This window comes from Somniosus microcephalus, chromosome 21 (assembly GCF_052327205.1).
Source record: "Somniosus microcephalus isolate GS21.2 chromosome 21, FLI_Smic_1.0, whole genome shotgun sequence".
NCBI lineage: Eukaryota > Metazoa > Chordata > Chondrichthyes > Squaliformes > Somniosidae > Somniosus > Somniosus microcephalus.
Window position 1 is genome coordinate 16959485 of NC_141007.1, and position 15400 is coordinate 16974884.

The following is a 15400-nucleotide window of genomic DNA, read 5'->3' on the forward strand; positions in this document are numbered from 1 at the left end:
CAGGACACCTGGGCGATCTCCCCTGTTCTTCATCGAAATAGTGCCATGGGATCTTTTACGTCCACCCGAGAGCAGATGGGGCCTCGGTTTAACGTCTCATCCAAAAGATGGCATCGCCAACTGTACAGCACTCCCTCAGCACTGCACTGGAGTGTCAGTCTAGTTTTTTTTTTGCTCAAGTCTCTGGAGTGGGACTTGAACCCACAACCTTCTGGACTCAGGCAAGAGTGCTACCCACAGCTGTCCCTACTCAAGCCCTCGAAACTCCTCCCTCAGAATCTCTGCCTTACCACTCCCTTCTGACTTTCAAAAGCCTCGTAAGATGCCCCCATTGTTGGTCATGACTCCTGACCTTCTCTTTCCACATCCGTTTGGTGTCCACTTGCTATCCGTTGCCTTGTAAACTTCTGAGGAGCCTCCCTATGTAAGGAGCACTAGAGAAGTGCAAATTGTTGATCCATTTAACCACAGTGTCCAGGAGCACTCCTGACATTTTTCAACGTACAGGAAACTTTGGTTTATCCGGAGGTTAACTGTCCGGAATGCTCAATCCACCTGCAAAATTCAGGAGTCGGTTCAGTTAAGTTTTTTTCTTTTCGTTGCTTTTTTTCTTCCACCAGTCAGGCTCTGCAAGGTCTAGCTAAAGCTGTTGCTTAGCTACAGACACGCTTGCAAGCTACAGCCGACTGTTTAGAAGCTGTAAGCAACAGGGTTTGTTGCTAGATACGGAGCTCAAAAGCTTCCGTATGTTTTAACATTAGCTTTGGTTTGTCCGGCAGTTTTAACGGGACGGCAACAGCTCGGTCCCGTCGGTGCCGGATATCACAAAGTTTCCTGTACTTGCAACAGGAAAGGCCTCACACATACATCACAGAAATCACAGAAACCTCTCAGTGCAGATAGAGGCCATTTCAGCCCATCGAGCCTGCACCGACACATATCCCACCCGATCCCCGTAACCCCTACACCAACACATATCCCACCCTATCCCCGTAACCCCACGTATTTAATCCCCCTAACACTAAGGGTCAATTTATCATAGCCAATCAACCTAACCCGCACATCTTTGGACTGTGGGAGGAAACCGGAGCACCCGGAGGAAACCCACGCAAACACGGGGAGAATGTGCAAACTCCACACAGTCACCCGAGGCCGGATTCGAACCCGGGTCCCTGGCGCTGTGAGGCAACAGTGCTAACCACTATGCCACCGTGCTTGAGGAGTTTTGTCTTTTGGCTTCTCTTCACCTGGTTGCTGCTAAAGGTTGTCTCAAGAGTGAAGACACAGGAAGTGTGCAAAATGTCTGCACTGCTTTGCTTTGATTTGCCGATTTGCTGCAGTGTCGGGTGCATGGAACTTAAACTGGTGGGGTCAGATCAGTCCGGGCATGTGGAGCTTTCGTTTATCTGAATGGAAGACTAAAACCTTTCGGGGGTGGGGTGTGAGGGGAAAGAAAAAGTAGAGAAGCAGGGGAACGATGGAACAAAATATAAAATTTCAAAACTGCTTTGGAAGGGAGCGCCTAACCCTGCTGACATAGGCATAGGTAGAAAAACAAACTGCTAAAGGTTATTTCCTGAAATTAACACTTGATTGGCCAAATTAGCGATTAATTTGGATGCAGATTAAACAGATTATAAACCCAGTTTCATTCAATGAGTCAAATCCTTGATGCTTCACCAGTAACTGGAAATAATCCAGCCACAATGACATTTAAAGTGCCGAATCAGGCAGCAGGTCCCCACAGAAATGGAAGGAACATAGCATGCAATGCCTGGGTTATGAGTGAATATAAGAAATAGGAGCAGGAGTAGGCCATTCGGCCCCTCGAGCCTGCTCCACCATTCAATAGGAACATGTCTGATCTTCTACCTCAATTCCACTTTCCCGCCGTAGCCCCATAGCCCTTGATCCCCCTAGAGTCCAAAAATCTGGCCATGGGTTGCAACATGATCATAGAACCGTAGAGCACGGAAGGAGACCATTCGGCCCATCGTGCCTGTGCTGGCTCTGAGTTACCAATTAGCCGCACTCCCCTGCTCTTTCCCCATAGCCCTGCAATTTTTCTTTTTCAAGTATATATCCAATTCCCTTTAGAAAGTTACTAATGAATCTGCTTCCACCGCCCTTTCAGGTGGCGCGTTCCAGATCACAACTCGCAGCGTAAAAAAATTCTCATCTCCCCATGGCTTTTTTGTCAATTACCTCAAATCTGTGTCCTCTGGTTACCGACCCTCCTGCCAGTGGAAACATTTCTCCCTATTTAATCTATCAAAACCCCTGATAATTTTGAAAACCTCTATTAACTCTCCCCTTAACCGGCTCTGTTCTAAGGAGAACAATCCCAGCTTCTCTAATCTCTCCACATAACTGAAACCACTCAGCCCTGGTCCCTGATATGAGATAGCAAAGATCAAGATGGGTTGTAGAGAAATTTTAACAGGTGCAGTCGTGATGTTACTGGACTAGTAACCGGTGGGCTGGTCTAATAATCTGGAGAATGCAAGTTCAAATCCCACGGTTGCTGGCCAGGGAGTCACTGCCTGTGACAGTCCGCACTAATGACCAGGACCCACTTGCTTTAAGCTCATGCGGCGATATTAGGACTGTGAAGCCTATTTATCACACGGCACCACAGGGTGTCACAACCATGAACACTCTACAAACCATTACCTATCTGTGTGCAAACCGAATTTCAGCCTAATGCAATCTGAATGGTGTTCCTCTCCAGTGAATGTCTTACAGAATAAGTAGCTCTGCAATTAGAACTTCATAGCAGACATTGTGGGCTGCAAAGCCCAGCGGGCCAATCAAAGCTTCCACTGGCTCTGATCAAACTATTAAAGGAGAATATCTCAATACAGCCAGAACCCAGCCCATTGCCTCTGCAGTGTTTGACATCAGTGGATCCGAACTCCGTTATACGTGGACACAGGCACTGATTGTTTTTTTTATAAACAGGAGAAGTTTACTGTCCTTGGTGGATGTTACAGCTACATCTGCATTATAAAGGTAGACTAATGCAGAAGGACAGATGTCTCAGCTGATGACAGGCCTTCACTGACCTGCTGAAATGATAGCAACTGAAACAGACTGCGTGAAAGTAGCAGCGGCAGGTTTTCTACAGATATTAAACTAAAAGATGCATGCCAAGACAGAAAGTTGTCAACCTTCCGCTGAAAATGCAAAACCCATGAGTGCGTCTGTGACAGAGTGCATGGTATAAATAGGACTGCTATAAACAGTATCACCACAAGTGTACACAGAACTGGGTTGTCCCATGCAAACAACATCAGTGTACACAGAACAAACTGGACTGCCCTGTGCAAACAACAGTGTACACAGAACGAACTGGACTGCCCTGTGCAAACAACATCAGTGTACACAGAACGAACTGGACTGCCCTGTGCAAACAACATCAGTGTACACAGAACAAACTGGACTGCCCTGTGCAAACAACATCAGTGTACACAGAACGAACTGGACTGTCCAGCTCATTCTAGGGCACAGTTCCACACGTGCCTAAGGCTTGGGCTGATAAGTGGCAGGTAACATTCGTGCCACACAAGTGCCAGGCAATGACTATCTCCAACAAGCAAGGGTCTAACCACTGCCCCTTGACATTCAACAGCATTACCATCGCCGAATACCCCACCATCAACAACTTTTTGGGGGGGGGGGGGGGGGGGGGGGGGGGGGGGGGAGAGTCACCATTGACCAGAAACTTAACTGGACCAGCCACATAAATACTGTGGCAACAAGAGCAGGTCAGAGGCTGGGTATTCTGCGGCGAGTGTCTCACTTCCTGACTCCCCAAAGCCTTTCCACCATCTACAAGGCACAAGTAAGGAGCGTGATGGAATACTCTTGTCTGGATGAGTGCAGCTCCAATAACACTCAAGAAGCTCGACATCATCCAGGACAAAGCAGCCCGCTTGATTGGCACCCCATCCACCACCTTAAACATTCACTCCCTCCGCCACCGGCGCACCGTGGCTGCAGTGTGTACCATCTACAAGATGCACTGCAGCAACTCGCCAAGGCTTCTTCGGCAGCACCTCCCAAACCCGCGACCTCTACCACCCAGAAGGGCAGCAGGCGCATGGGAACACCACCACCTCTAAGTTCCCCTCCAAGTCTCACACCATCCTGACTTGGAAAGATATCGCTGTTCCTTCATCGTCACTGGGTCAAAATCCTGGAACTCCCTCCCTAACAGCACTGTGGAGCACCTTCACTACACGGACTGCAGCGGTTCAAGAAGGTGGCTCACCACCACCTTCTCAAGGGCAACTAGGGATGGGCAATAAATGCTGGCCTTGCCGGCGATGCCCAGATCCCATAAATAAATAAACAAACAAACAAATGCCAGTCTCCATGTGTAAGCCTAGACAGTGAATTAAGACCATGGGAGCCTCACAACCAAGCTCGATACTGCCCACCCTATTTACATGAGCCCAACTCATTTTTTATTTGCCCAAATGATCAGAGGCCTGCAGTGAATGACTGAATTTCAATGACTGAATGACTGAGTTACAATGAAGTACTGCCATCTTACTGGCCTGCTGCTGTGGGTAACCAGGAATTGCAACCATATTTACTTAATACTGAACAGATGCAAGAATGAATGATGTATGTCTTGCCACAACTCCTGGCTTGCATCACTCTACTCCCCAAGAATCAGCAATCTTGTTCAAACTCATCTGGTCCAATGGGACGAAGGCTTCCTCAGTGTGGCAGCTGTCGGGTCCTATTGGAGGGACTTTAGACAGCCTCAAGCCAGGCCCCAAAGAGCATGGATTCAGCACAACAACGCCCTAACTCGGGACTGATGGGCCAGCTCACTCAGTGTGGGTGGCTGGTACAGGAAATGGAATATCCAGTGCAGTAGGGGGGTACATGCTTGTAGATGGGACAGTGTAGAGGCATCGATTCCATGGTGGATGTGATCTGGGAATGCTTGAAGTGGAGTGTTCCATTGGATAACACCCATTATCTTCATAGGCACAAATAAACAAAAAGGATCAGGAATCTCGCCACTTGCAATGATGGACTGGAGCTTCCAATGCCTGAAGCCACAAATGGCGAGAAGTGACGTCCTCCCAAGATTGTTGCTGGGGCCCCAGTTTGTCCAATGCTTATGACCTGAATTGAGAATAGAGTGGAGTACATTGAAGTTTGCAGAGGATACTGAGCTAGGAGGGGCAGTGAACTGCAAAGGAGGGCAGGAACATGCAAAAATATAGATACATTAAGTGGGTAAAACAATAGCAAATGGAGTTTGTTATAACAATGCATGGGTTGAACACTTCGGACACAAGAATGGCAGAGGGAAATAGAGTGTAAGTGGGGAAACACTGGGACTGGGTGGCAATGAATACAGAGTAATTGAAAGTTATCTCACCGCAAAAGGTGTCACAGGTGGATGGGTTCCATCACAAGGGTACAGAATATAAATGTACGGAAATGTTGTTGACACCTCATCTGGAATAGAGTGTTCAGCTTTGGGCACCCTACTTTGGGAAGGATATTCCAGCCTTGGAGAAAGCCTAGGGATCAGGATGACAACTGGGATGGAGGGACTGAGCTGTGATGAGAGACTGGATGAACTTGGGTTATATCCCCCAGAGATGAGGAGGTTATGGGTCGATCTGATCAAGACGTTTAAAATAATTAAAAGGAATTGACGGGGTAGATAGGAAGCGATATCCCCTCTAATAGGGCCAGTTTTGTCCAATAGAAATCGCTGACCAGCCACAGGTGAGGCTACAGCGACGCCAACGTTCCCTCGAATTTTTTGGCGCAATTTTTGTATTGAAAAGCCGGCTGCGCGGGAGCCTTGGAGTGCTGCGTGGCCGCACAGCTTGCAGGGAACATTTAGCGACACCGTTTTAGCCACATGCACTAATTTTAGTAGAAAACACCTTACATACACTCTCACAATACAGGTAAATGCACATCACGTGTGTATATTTAACAAATATCTACCACCATTCAGTAGCCAAGGAAGTAAAGCACTCACAATGATCAAAACATTTTTTTTTAACCAACAAATGCACAAAAAGGTTATAGCTCATGTACATATACTGTGCGAATGAGTATTGAGATCACAGGCCCAATGACGGTATCTATTACTCATGTTTATTTACTAGTCAGAAATACAATTAGCCAGATCTGGCTCACCTAACATATTGGTCAACACTAGTAGGTGAATCCAGAAGGGACAGGATCTCAGAATTAGAGCTATATCAGGTTAAAAGCAAATCCAGGGGAATTCATTCTTCACCAAGGTTCTGAGCTTCTGAAACATACTGCCCCAGGAGGCCACAGATGAAAAATCAATTGAGCTGTTTAAAAGGGAGATCAGTGCTCACTTGAGAAGCAAGGGTACTTAGGGATACGGAGAATGGGCAGGGAATTAGGATCAGATAAAAGACCCTCTATGGTGACATGACGGAGCAGGTTTACTGGGCTAAATGGCCAACTCCTGTTCACATCACAAAACACAGATTGGTGCCAACTCTTGCCCACAGGGTCAGTTTCTAATCTCAGCTGTGCTATTCCAATCGAGTATACGTTCACCACTGACTGCTTCCAGTGGCAGAAGGGTCGGTAACCAGAGGACAGAGTGACGGTAACTGGTAAAAGAACCAGAAGAGGAGGAGAATTTTGTTTACAGCGAGTTGTGGTGATCTGGAATGCGCTGCCTGAAAGGGCGGTGGAAGCAGATTCAACAGTAACTTTCAAAAGAGAACTGGATAAATATTTGAAGGGGGAAATTTTGCAGGGCTATGGGGAAGGAGCAGGGAAGTGGGATTAATTGGATCGCTCTTTCAGAGAGCCGGCACAGGCATGATGGGCCTCCTGGCCTCCTATTGTGCCATACGATTCCACGACTGTCAGTCTATTCCAACTGAGTGTATTCACCACTCTGTCGGACTACCTCCAATCGAATCTGCATTCAACGCAGTCAGTCTATTCCAATCAAGTCTGTACTCAGATTGCGATGCAGTAGTTGCTGTTTAGGGGTCACGTAGCTCATGCTCTTAGCTGCCAAGCGTTCCAAGTTCCCTTCAGCTTATTTTGCCAGTTATTTTTCCTGAACTAGTAGAAAAGTTTGACCTGAAGATAGGAACAGGGGGAGGCCATTCAGCCCCTCGAGTCTGTCCTTCTATTAGATCTTTGCTGATCTGTATCTCAACTCCATTTACCAGTCATTGGTCCATATCCCTGGATACCCTTACCCAACAAAAGTCCGTCGACCTCAGCCGGGAAAATTTCAACTGTCCCCCAGCATCCACATCCTTTTGGGAGAGTGTTCCAGATTTCCACTACCCAGTGTGAGAAAAAGTGGGTCCTGATTTCACTCCTGACTGGCTCTAATTTTAAGTTGCGCCCCTCATTCTGGATTCCCCCAACCAGAGAAAGTAGTTTCTCTGTATCTCGCTTATTGAATCCCTTTATCATTTTAAACACCTCGATTAGATCACCCCTCAACCTTCTAAATACAAGAGAAAATGAACTGCAAAACACACCCAGAAATGAGCAGGCCCTTTAACCGTGCAATTACCTTAAACATGAGCAACAAAGTACCTTCCTAGCACCATCTGTTGAGGCGTTGGCCCTGGCTGGTTTGCACGTCGCCCAATAACCACTGGGCTCTACCTTGCAATTGTCAGGGAGATAGTGGAGCACACAAACTAATCATCATGGTGAACAGCACGAGGAAGAAAACTGAACAGCTCCAGATCCTACCTGAATGTCTCAAGATGCAGAATCTTCAAGATATGATATTCAAGTACAGCATTACACAGACAGGGTACACCAAACACCGCAGGTTCCAGTTAGAGACAAGAGCATTTCAACATACGGTTAAAAATGAGCAAGATATATTTTCACACAACAGAGGACATATACGTGTGCACCAACAAGCCCGCACCATGAAAGCTGCCAGTAAGTTACTTCTATTGAAACAGCTTTAAAGAAAGGAGAATGGAACTTTACTCCACAGAAATTAAGTGAAGCCATTTCCTGTAAGGGAGTTTTGATGGGGGACACGGTGTACAGGAATCACACCGTGCCAGTAAGTGCCACAAGATTACAGACAACCCAACACTACCCACCCCATGAGTGTTGGGGAAGGCTGGCCAAACACTCTCACTTACGGGTGTGGTTTCATTTCGATGTAGTTCTTGGGGATGAAGCCATCTTTTCCATTCAGCTCAGCCTTGTACCAGTTCTGATCACACTCCTCGTTTAAAACCTGCAGAGATAACACACAAAGTGACAGGTTACACTAGGCAATGGACAGTTACACTGCAGTTTACAATACACTTTGCTTTATTTGAAATAAAGCTTCAGATTCTGGCCTGACTGAAGGGTCCCGATCCCAGGAACACACACGTAAAAATAGTCAGGACAAATCAGGCAGAAACTTTTCACCCAAAAGGTTATAAGTAATCTGTCGAAATGGACAGTATAAATGGGATCGGGGGTTTGGATTGAGGGACATACTGTGAAGGTGAGGCTGATCGGAGAGAGGGAAGTGTTGGCTAGGCTAATTCCTATTGCTAAAAACTTTTGTACTCTCCTGCGCTCAGTTATTTGTCTCTCTCGGATACACGATAGCCCGAGCTCGGGTGGGCAGCCTGCTCCAAGGCAATGTTGCTCTTTACTGGGGCAGGGGGTGCAGAAAGCGAGCATTTCTGGTAATGCTGGCCCTCAATAATCATTGCCCTAGATGTGCTGGAGGAACAGTATTGTTCAGAAACCGAAGCTCCGTTTGTTACGTTATGCCCTTATAATAAGCACCTTTCATGTCCTCAGGACGCCCCAAAGTGCTTCACAGCCAACAACGTCCTTGTTTTTGGAAGCGTAGTGACTGTTGCAATGCAGGGATGCCAACAAACACGACAGCCAATTTGCACACAGCAAGATTCCACAATGAGATAAATGACCAGATGCTCTGCTTTAGTGATGTCAGCCGAGGGATAAGTATCGGCCAGGACACCGGGAGGATGACCCGGCCAGGACACCGGGAGGATGACCCGGCCAGGACACCGGGAGGATGACCCGGCCAGGACACCGGGAGGATGACCCGGCCAGGACACCGGGAGGATGACCCGGCCAGGACACCGGGAGGATGACCCGGCCAGGACACCGGGAGGATGACCCGGCCAGGACACCGGGAGGATGACCCGGCCAGGACACCGGGAGGATGACCCGGCCAGGACACCGGGAGGATGACCCGGCCAGGACACCGGGAGGATGACCCGGCCAGGACACCGGGAGGATGACCCGGCCAGGACACCGGGAGGATGACCCGGCCAGGACACCGGGAGAATTACCCGGCCATGTTATGTCCACCCGATGGGGCCTCAGTTAAATGTCTCACCTGAGAGACGGCACCTGACAGTGCAGTACTGCACTGGAGTGTCAGCCTAGTTTATGGTGCTCAAGTCCTAAAGTGGGGCTTGAACCCACCACCTTCTGGCTCAGAAGCACGTGTTCTGCCACTGACCCAAAAGGTTATGAAGCTGGTTCACGCTTGGCCCATTGGCCATGCAAACACAGGGCCTGGATCCATTACCCTGGCACAGCTCCCTTCCACCCACTCTCGTATCAAAGCCACAAGTAAAAAAGATGTCTGTGTATGCATTCGCAGAGTTATCTATTTTTTTTTTTTTTTTTTTTTTGAGTCCCACTTGTAGTGCAGCGCTATGGTTTCACGACATCTACTTTAAAAATCCAGGCCAGGTGGGCAGGTCAGGATACCAGCACCAGATCAACACAGAAAATTCAATCGGAGGAGTGAAGAGCGAGCTCTTCAGTTAATTCTCCTAGTGTCCTGGAGCCACCGACTCTTTCTGGGGACGGTTTCTCAGGTGCTGTACTCCAAGTGGTCAGTGTTATAAATCTCATCATTCATCAAGAAACTACTCGTGAAATAACGCTGGACGGTCAGCTGGTGGCGCCGTCCAAGGAGTATAAATACTCGGGCGTGGGCCCAGCTTGTCAGGGACATTTTGTAAGACGAGGAACTAGTGAAGTACAACTAGACCTCCATGTTCTGAAACAAGTTGATTAAAGCCTTGCTTTATGCTCAAACCAAGTGTGTGGTGAGTTTTATTACGTCAATCAGTCCCTATGCGAGGACCAAGGCAGTGAGTGCTGACAGGCTATTCACCCATTGAGGGGGGGGGCGGGGGGGGGGAATCAGCTCCAATTCACATCCTCACCCAATGCCCATTTTCCAGCAAGTCTCTTTGGATTGCGATCAAGCACGTGGGATCCTGGCTGACTTCCTAGCCCAGGGTGGCAGAGGCTAACTGCTGTGCCTGTGCTGCTGCCCGAGCTGATATTGGCCAACTCAGTACAGACAAGGGGTGAATTTCAGCCTGTCTACATATGGCTCAGTTCCTTACTAGAACTTGCACTTACTAACAAGCCATGGAGAGCTGCTGTCTTGGATTTCTGAAGTATGCAGAACACTGAACGCCTATCTGTAATGTTCCGTTTTAATTTTAAAAAACATCAAACTGTCATGGATTTTGATCGAGTGCGATTAAATTTTCTCAAATTGCTGGAAACACTATCCATTCAGTAACCGCAATGTTCACTCAAATCCAAGGCACAGTCACTCAACATTTCTTTACAAGAGTTTTTTTTGCGTCACAGATCTCCACAGCAGACACTGCGACTGTTCACCTCGCTTCAGGTTTAGCTCCGATTTATAACGGGCAAGTTCACCTGACTTTTTAACTGCTGTCCGTCATTCAAAGAGTACGTAGGTAGGCAGTGCAGTAGGAAAATGACTTGTAAATAGAGTAAAGGGACTGTGATCCAGTGGGTTAACCTGTCCTTTCACCACATTTGTGTTTCAATCTAGTTGACGCGTCTCCGGGTCTCTGATAGGATCACTGGGCTGCACTTGTGAGCTAGATGGGTGTCGGAACTTTACATGAAAGCGGTCTGGATAATTCCAACTCTGGTGCTGGTGGACATGATCCCAGAGCACGACCCCGCAACCCCCACCCTGCAATTTCAATTGGAGAGGCCATAGAACAGCTAGGGTGGGAACTGAAGATGCTGGACTTGTGCCTCGGAGATGTTTTGAGGTGACAAATGAGGCTCGGTGTCGGGGAAGAGCAGGGGGAGCTTTGTGAGACTTCACGAGTGCTTGGTATCAACCCGTAAACAATAAAAGCCTCCAAAATTTTCATTCCCAGGCATCAACATCCCTCCCTTAAGGGGGTGAACAAGCTATTAAAAAGGTACATGTCATCTGTCCACAGGCACTCACTCACTACACTGCTGTCAGCGTGTGCAACACGATTGAACAACAAAAACCTTCCAGCAACAAGCCGTGTGGGTATTTTTCCAGTCAGTTATTTTTAAATCGATGTTTGAAGCCAAGACTGGGGCCGGGGGGTGGGGGTGGTGGAGAGAAGAGGGGGTGACAGGGTGGCACCTCCCTTAAAGCTGTACTGCAAACATTTGTTCACTAGTTTATCGCCCCTATGTAATCCCCCTGTTCTCACACATAGCCCCATCTAATCATTACAATCCAGAGTGGGATGTTAAAAGACCTGTCAGAATACCAGAACAAAATGTTTTACTGCTAGAGGCTATGGAGGTGGAGACTATCATTTAAAAGGGATGCGGGTAAGTTTCTTGAAAGGAATATAAAAGGATACGGGGAAAGGGCAGCAAAATGGGCTGAGAGTAGACAGCTCCAGTTGAAGAGCTAGCACAGGCACGGGTGCATGGGGCCGAATGGCCTCTTTCTGCGCTGCAAATTCTACGATTCCAACATCTCCAACAAGCCTTGAGGCTAGAGTTTGATCCCATTTTACAGATAAATAGCTGGCAATAGTTGCTACTAACTTGGAGCAGTGTCCTCTCACCGAACCCATTGTCAGCTCGAGGTCACCAGTTCGAGGTCACAGCACTGCAGATACATTTGGAATCAATTTCACGTCTGAATTTTTTTTTTAATAACTTATTGCCTCCACCTCTTATGGGCAGGCATAGCAGGATACTATCCCAGTGACCAGCAGCCCTCTCATGCCTCATCCTAGTTGCCATTCATCGGGACAGTATAGGTTACTCAACCAAGGGTGTATCGCAGACTGGCCTGGCCTTCCTTCTTCAGCAGGTGCATAGCTGCACTTCTCGGCAGGAGTCAGCAGCCAGCAATCAGGTGCATGAACCCAAAACTCCCCACCCTCAACGCTTGAAGCCACCAGCGGCACATATTCAATCACCACAGTGCACAATAAATCTTCAACTTCGTAGAGGCATTAGAGCCAGAGCCGTTTCATTTGAAGGCTGACACAGAGTTGTGGTTTTGATACGAGACCGTCAGCGGAAGCCTGCATTCTCATATCTGCTTCATCGGTGGCTGTAACATTATCTTCACTCCTACTTAGGCACACAGCCCATCCCAAGTGGGGCTGGTGACAGCCATCTCCCACACACAAACCATTTTGAAACTGAACCCCTTGAACGACTGAAATCAGCAAGCTTAACCCCTCCTCCGCACATGTTCCTCCGCTGCCACTCCCACTCCCAAGGTGAACAAGATATTAGGCTCCGCTGCCAGGAGTCCAGCAACAAAGCTCCATTTATACTGGTTTAGATGAAGGTCACATTTGAAACATCAGACTATCTCTGCGGTTCTGATGCTGACCATGCCGCAGTGTTTTATTCTAGATTACCAGTGTTTCATGTTCCTATTTATTTCTATTTACAGTAGCAGGGAAAGAGACATCGAGGAAACTAGAAACAAGCTTTGGGTTCCGGTGGAGCTCAGTTAGTGCCAAGGGATCTTTCACATCTACTCGAGCAAGTAGACATGGCTTGTTTAACCCAGAGTTATAGACAAACCGGTCAGTACTGTACCCCAGTGTAATACAGCCACAGACCTGTACCCACCAGTACTATACCCCAGTGTTCTACAGTGACAGACCTGTACCCACCAGTACTGTACCCGTGTTCTACAGTGACAGACCTGTACCCACCAGTACTGTACCCGTGTTCTACAGTGACAGACCTGTACCCACCAGTACTGTACCCGTGTTCTACAGTGACAGACCTGTACCCACCAGTACTGTACCCATGTTATACAGCGACAGACCTGTACCCACCAGTACTCTACCCCAGTGATATACAGTGACAGACCTGTACCCACCAGTACTGTACCCATGTTATACAGCGACAGACCTGTACCCACCAGTACTCTACCCCAGTGATATACAGTGACAGACCTGTGCCCACCAGTACTCTACCCCAGTGATATACAGTGACAGACCTGTGCCCACCAGTACTGTACCCCAGTGTTACCGTGACAGACCTGTAGCCCACCAGTACTCAAAGTCAGAGTTATACAGCACAGAAAGAGGCCCTTCGGGCCATTGTGTCCATGCCGGCCATCAAGCCCTGTCTATTCTAATCCCATTTTCCAGCACTTGGTCCGTAGCCTTGTATGCTATGGCGTTACAAGTGCTCATCTAAATGCTTCTTGAAGGTTGAGGGTTCCTGCCTCTACCACCCTTTCAGGCAGTGAGTTCCAGAATCCAACCACCGTCTGGGTGAAAAAGATTTTCCTCAAATCCCCTCACCTTGAAACTACACCCCCTGGTTATTGACCCCTCTACTAAGGGGAAAAGTTCCTTTCTATCTACCCTATCTATGGCCCTCAAAATTTTGTACACCTCAATCAGGTCCCCCCTCAGCCTTCTCTGCTCTAAGGAAAACAACCCCAGCCTGTCCAATCTCTTTTCATAGCTGAAGCGCTCCAGCCCAGGTAACATCCTGGTGAATCTCCTCTGCACCCTCTCCAACGCAATCACACCCTTCCTATAGTGTGGCGACCAGAACTGCACACAGTATTCCAGCTGTGGCCTAACTAGCGTTTTGTACAGCTCCATCATAACCTCCCTGCTCTTATATTCTCTGCCTCGGCTAATGAAGGCAAGTATCCCATCTGCCTTTTTAACCACCTTATCTACCTGTCCTGCTGCCTTCAGGGATCTATGTAAATGCACACCAAGGTCCCTCTGATCCTCTGTCCTTCCTAGGGTCCTACCATTCATTGTGTATTCCCTTGCCTTGTTAGTCCTCCCAAAATGCATCACCTCACACTTTTCAGGGTTAAAATCCATTTGCCATTGTTCTGCTCATCTAACCAACCTGTCTATATTGTCCTGTAGCCTGAGGCTTCCCTCCTCACTATTTACCACTCCACCAATTTTCGTGTCATCTGCGAACTTACTGATCATACCTCCTACATTCATATCTAAATCATTAATGTACACTACAAACAGCAAAGGACCCAGCATCGATCCCTGCGGTACACCACTGGACACAGGCTTCTAGTCACAAAAACAACCTTCGACCATCACCCTCTGCCTCCTGCCACTAAGCCAATTTTGGATCCAATGTGCCAAATTGCCCTGGATCCCGTGGAATCTTACCTTCTTGACCAGTCGCCCATGCGGGACTTTGTCAAAAGCCTTACTGAAGTCCATGTAGACTAGATCAACTGCACTACCCTCATCCACACATCTAGTCACCCCCTCGAAAAATTCAATCAAATTGGTTAGACATGATCGCCCTCTGACAAAGCCATGCTGACTATCCTTGATTAATTCTCGCCTCTTCAAGTGGAGACTAATTCTGTCCCTCAGAATTTTTTCCAATAATTTCCCTACCACTGATGTTAGGCTCACTGGCCTGTAATTCCCTGGTTTATTCCTACTACCCTTCTTGAATAATGGTACTATGTTAGCTGTCCTCCAGTCCTCTGGCACCTCCCGTGGCCAGAGAGGTTCTGAAAAATTGTGTTAGAGCCCCTGCAATCTCCTCCCTTGCCTCACACAGCAGCCTGGGATACATCTCGTCTGGGCCTGGGGATTTATCCACTTTTAAGCCCGCTAAAACCGCTCGTACCTCCTCCCTCTCAATACTAATTTGTTCAAGTATATCACAATCCCCCTGCCTGATTTCTATGCCTACATCGTCCTTCTCCATAGTGAACACAGATGCAAAATATTCATTTAAAACCTCACCTGCATCTTCCGGCTCTACACACAGATTGCCATTTTGGTCCCTAATGGGCCCTACTCTTTCCCTGGTTATCCTCTTGCCCTTAATATACTTATAAAACACCTTGGGATTTTCCTTTATTTTGCCTGCCAGTGCTTTTTCGCTCTCCTAATTTCTTTAAGTACCCCCCCTGCACTTTCTATACCCCTCTAGGGCTTCCACTGTTTTTAGTCCATTGTATCTGCCAAAAGCCTCCCTTTTTTTCCTAATCCATTCTTGTATATCCCTTGACATCCAGATTCCCTGGGCTTGTTGGTCCCACCCTTGACCTTTACGGGAACATGTTGCCATT

At 47.8% G+C, this 15400-nt stretch overlaps 1 protein-coding gene across 8 annotated transcripts in view; it reads right to left on the minus strand.

Moving 5' to 3' along the window:
- The window catches only part of LOC147102620 (growth factor receptor-bound protein 2), a 166275-nt gene that overhangs the window by 68509 nt on the left and 82366 nt on the right, over positions 1-15400 (minus strand). For all 8 annotated transcript variants that reach the window (XM_085963278.1, XM_085963277.1, XM_085963272.1 and 5 more), the window contains one exon: positions 8166-8263. In XM_085963278.1, coding sequence (XP_085819404.1) covers positions 8166-8263 — 98 coding nt within the window. The remainder of the gene's footprint in view (positions 1-8165; positions 8264-15400) is intronic.